At 54.0% G+C, this 3,087-nt stretch overlaps 1 protein-coding gene across 5 annotated transcripts in view; it reads left to right on the top strand.

Annotated features, from left to right (window-relative positions):
• Positions 1 to 999: 999 nt before the first annotated feature.
• PUSL1 (pseudouridine synthase like 1) overlaps positions 1,000 to 3,087 on the top strand; it is a 16,947-nt gene continuing 14,859 nt past the window's right edge. For 2 of the 5 annotated variants that reach the window (XM_069078978.1, XM_069078982.1), the window contains exon 1: positions 1,000 to 1,090. In XM_069078978.1, coding sequence (XP_068935079.1) covers positions 1,032 to 1,090 — 59 coding nt within the window. In that variant the 5' untranslated portion in view covers positions 1,000 to 1,031. Of the gene's footprint in view, positions 1,091 to 1,131; positions 1,570 to 3,087 lie in introns of those variants that run through there. The other 3 variants (XM_069078981.1, XM_069078980.1, XM_069078979.1) reach the window with 3 other exon arrangements.

Genomic DNA, 3,087 nt, shown 5'->3' with positions numbered 1-3,087 from the left:
AGGTCCATTCTCAGCCCTGGCTTCCTGGGATTCCGAAGGCTAGAGAGCACAGGCTGTTTTGAGAGCGCAGGGAGTCAAATTTGGCTGGAGCAGTGAATGGAGGGGGAAGGGGAGCAGTGGGGAAACGACCCAGTCAGCGTTCTCTCGTCCGTGGACCGAAGCCAGAGCAGTGACTTGACTTCCGGATGGTTCGCTTTTCTGGGTCTCTCTGCTCAGAGGTGTCCTGTTAAGCAAGCGTGTGTGTGTGTGTGTGTGTGTGTGTGTGTGTGTGTGTGTGTGTGTGAGAGAGAGAGAGAGAGAGAGAGAGAGAGAGAGAGAGAGAGAGAGAGAGAGATACAGAATCAGAGACACAGTATGACAAAGACAGAGACAGGGATACAGAGAAACAGACAATATGTCAGAGACAGTAGGAGGCATAGAGCCTGGGAAATAAAACGGGGGGTACACAGGACCCCTTCAAAAACAAGTCTCCACCCACCCCCAGGTTCCAGGGTGAGTATATAGGTGAAAGGGTGGACTCAGAGAAGTCGCGGACCCCAAAGCATCCCGGTGAGGACTCGGGACCCCCAGGGGCCGCGTCTCCACCGATCTCGGGAGCGGAGAACGCCAGAGCGTCTTGGTCTGGGCAGCCCAAGTCCCACCAATGCCATCCTTTGGCCTTGGCGCAGTCTTTGGGTCCAGAGCAAAGCGGCGGGCCCGCTCCCTGGAGGGTCCTGAGGCTGCTCTTTCTGCTGGGGGAGATGCGGCCCCTCGCGACTGACCCTCTGTGCGTCCTGGGACGCGGCGGTCACTTGCTCCCCGCTCCCTAAGCAAAGGCCCCGCCCCTCGTGGGCCCCGCCCCCTCGCGCTTCCATTTCACCCCCCTCCCCCCGGTCCCCCCTCTCCTGTCCAATCGCGCGCGATGGCCTTGGAGTCCGAGCCAGGCCGGCGCGCGCGCTGCAGGAGGGCGGGGTCCGCTGGGCCGGGGGCGGGCACGCGCTCCGGGGCCGACCCGCCCCCCCCCCTTGGCGCCCGTCCCCTCCCACGCGGCCATGGACTCGCCCCGCGCACGCTACCTTGTGTTCTTCCAATACGTGGGGACTGTCTTTAGGTATGTAGGGGCGGGGACTGGGGGACCCCAGTGGGGAAGGGGATCGGGCCCCGCCCCCTGTCCGTGGGGCCCCCTCCCCCACCCGTGTCCCCAGATTGCCCTGGCGCCCACGTGGGACGCCTGGGGCTGCAGCAAGGAGTGGAGTGAGCCGGAGTGGGGAACGTGGAAGGCAGCCCCTGCGTGGGGGAGTGGGGTGCCCCCCTCTGCCACCGCCCAGGGGGAGACCTCTGGCTCGGGGACCTAGCCCTGCAAGCCAGTGATCTCTAAGCACCTTCCAGTCTTGGAGCCGAGCGCCGTGGTGGTTTACAGCTTGGGCAGCCCACGAGCCCGCCAGCAATTATTAGGCGCCTCCTCTGTGGCCATCCGTGGCCAGAGAGACCGGGGCACGAGGATGGGGCCTTACCCAGCCCGCAGCCCTCACCCACCCTCGGCTTCCTCTCCCGGAGCAGAGGAAGGATGTGGCCGCAGACTGTAACCAGGTTTGGCCGGCGGGGAGGGGGCAGGGGAGGGTGGAAGGTTGGTGCCCGAGCTAAGTTTAGGATGGCCATTTAAAGAAGGCACCCAGACTCGGAGATGTTTCCAGGAAACTGGGTTTCTAAACACTTCTGCCTCTTGGGGAAACAGCTTTGTTTAGACTCACTGCCGGTGTGCTATTCTAGAGTGGGGGGAGGAGGGTCAAAGGGACCCCTGCAGGGACTGACAGCCCCACTGGAGGGGGGGACTTCAGTGCAATCTAAACATTAATTAAGATGTGGGTAGGCTGTGGGGATTCTGAGATTAAAAACAAAAACAAAAACGTGGTGCCCTCAGGGAGCTTATATTTTACTGGGGGGGAGGGGAACTGAGGGAAATAAGGAAATCATCCATCATAGCTGGGTGGGGACCTCAGGGGTCATCTAGTTTAACCCCTGGGTTTTACAGATTAGGAACAGAGGCCCAGGGAGGTTGTGACTCCAGCAGGGTCAGGCCTGGGCTGTTAATGAGCATCTGGGGCAGGATTTGAACTCTGGTCCTCTTCTGACTCCTGTTAACCACAGTAAGACCGTGTAGACGCACCTCAAAGTAATTTCAAGAGGAAAATTAAAATTCACAACCGAGTGGGAATTGGAGGGGAATGACCAAATGCCTTGTGGAGTGGTGATTTTTTTGTCTAGTCAGGCAGTAATTATTTATTAAGTGCCTACTATGTGCCAAACACTGTAATCTACAAAAAAAGGAGCAAAAGACAGTACCTGCCCTCAAGGAGCTCACAATTTAATTTTTTTTATTTCATTAAAATATTTCCCAATTAAATTTTAAAAAAATTAACATTCCTTTTTAAAAATTCTGAGGTCCAGATTCTTGCCCTCCCTCTTGCCCCTCCTCCGTTCCTTGAGATGGCGAGCAATATATTGATTATACTTGTGAAATCGTGGGAAAACACATTTCCGTAGTAGCCATGTTAAAAAAATAAAAATAATGAAAGTGAAACAAATCTGCTTCAGTCCACCCTCAGAGTTTACCATTTCTGTCTCTTCAGGTGAAAAGCATTGTTCAACGTGGAAAGGAACTCATGGTCCAGGCATTGGACCAGGTAGGGGGGACAGGGTAAAAACAAAAACAGCCCCTGCCCTCAAGAAGCTTCTCTTCTACTTACTAGTTGTGTGACCCTGGGCAAGTCACTTAACCCCAATTACATCCAGAAGTAAAAAAAATGTATCTTAAAAAAGCTTTTATTCTCTTGGAGAAAAGTGACGTGTATGCTGTTAGCACATAGCACACCAATACAATCTATGGGATTTTCTTGGAAAAGATCCTGGAGAGGTTTGCAGTTTCCTTCTCCAGTATACAGTAGGTGCTTAATAAATGTTTATTGACTGATTGTAGCTCTTTGTGAATCCATAGATCATAGTATGTCAGTTCTGTTTATGGGGTTTTCTTGGCAAAGAGGTTTGCTATATCCTTCCCTAGTATGATAGTAATGGCAATTAAAGATTCCCCTGTATTGGCTTGGTTTT

The sequence above is a fragment of the Petaurus breviceps genome, unplaced genomic scaffold (assembly GCF_028583685.1).
Source record: "Petaurus breviceps papuanus isolate PSGF00001 unplaced genomic scaffold, PetGlider_PUasm1.0 91041, whole genome shotgun sequence".
Taxonomy (NCBI): domain Eukaryota; kingdom Metazoa; phylum Chordata; class Mammalia; order Diprotodontia; family Petauridae; genus Petaurus; species Petaurus breviceps.
The sequence above is the reverse complement of the archived record's forward strand: the minus strand, read 5'-3'. Positions and strand labels throughout refer to the sequence as shown.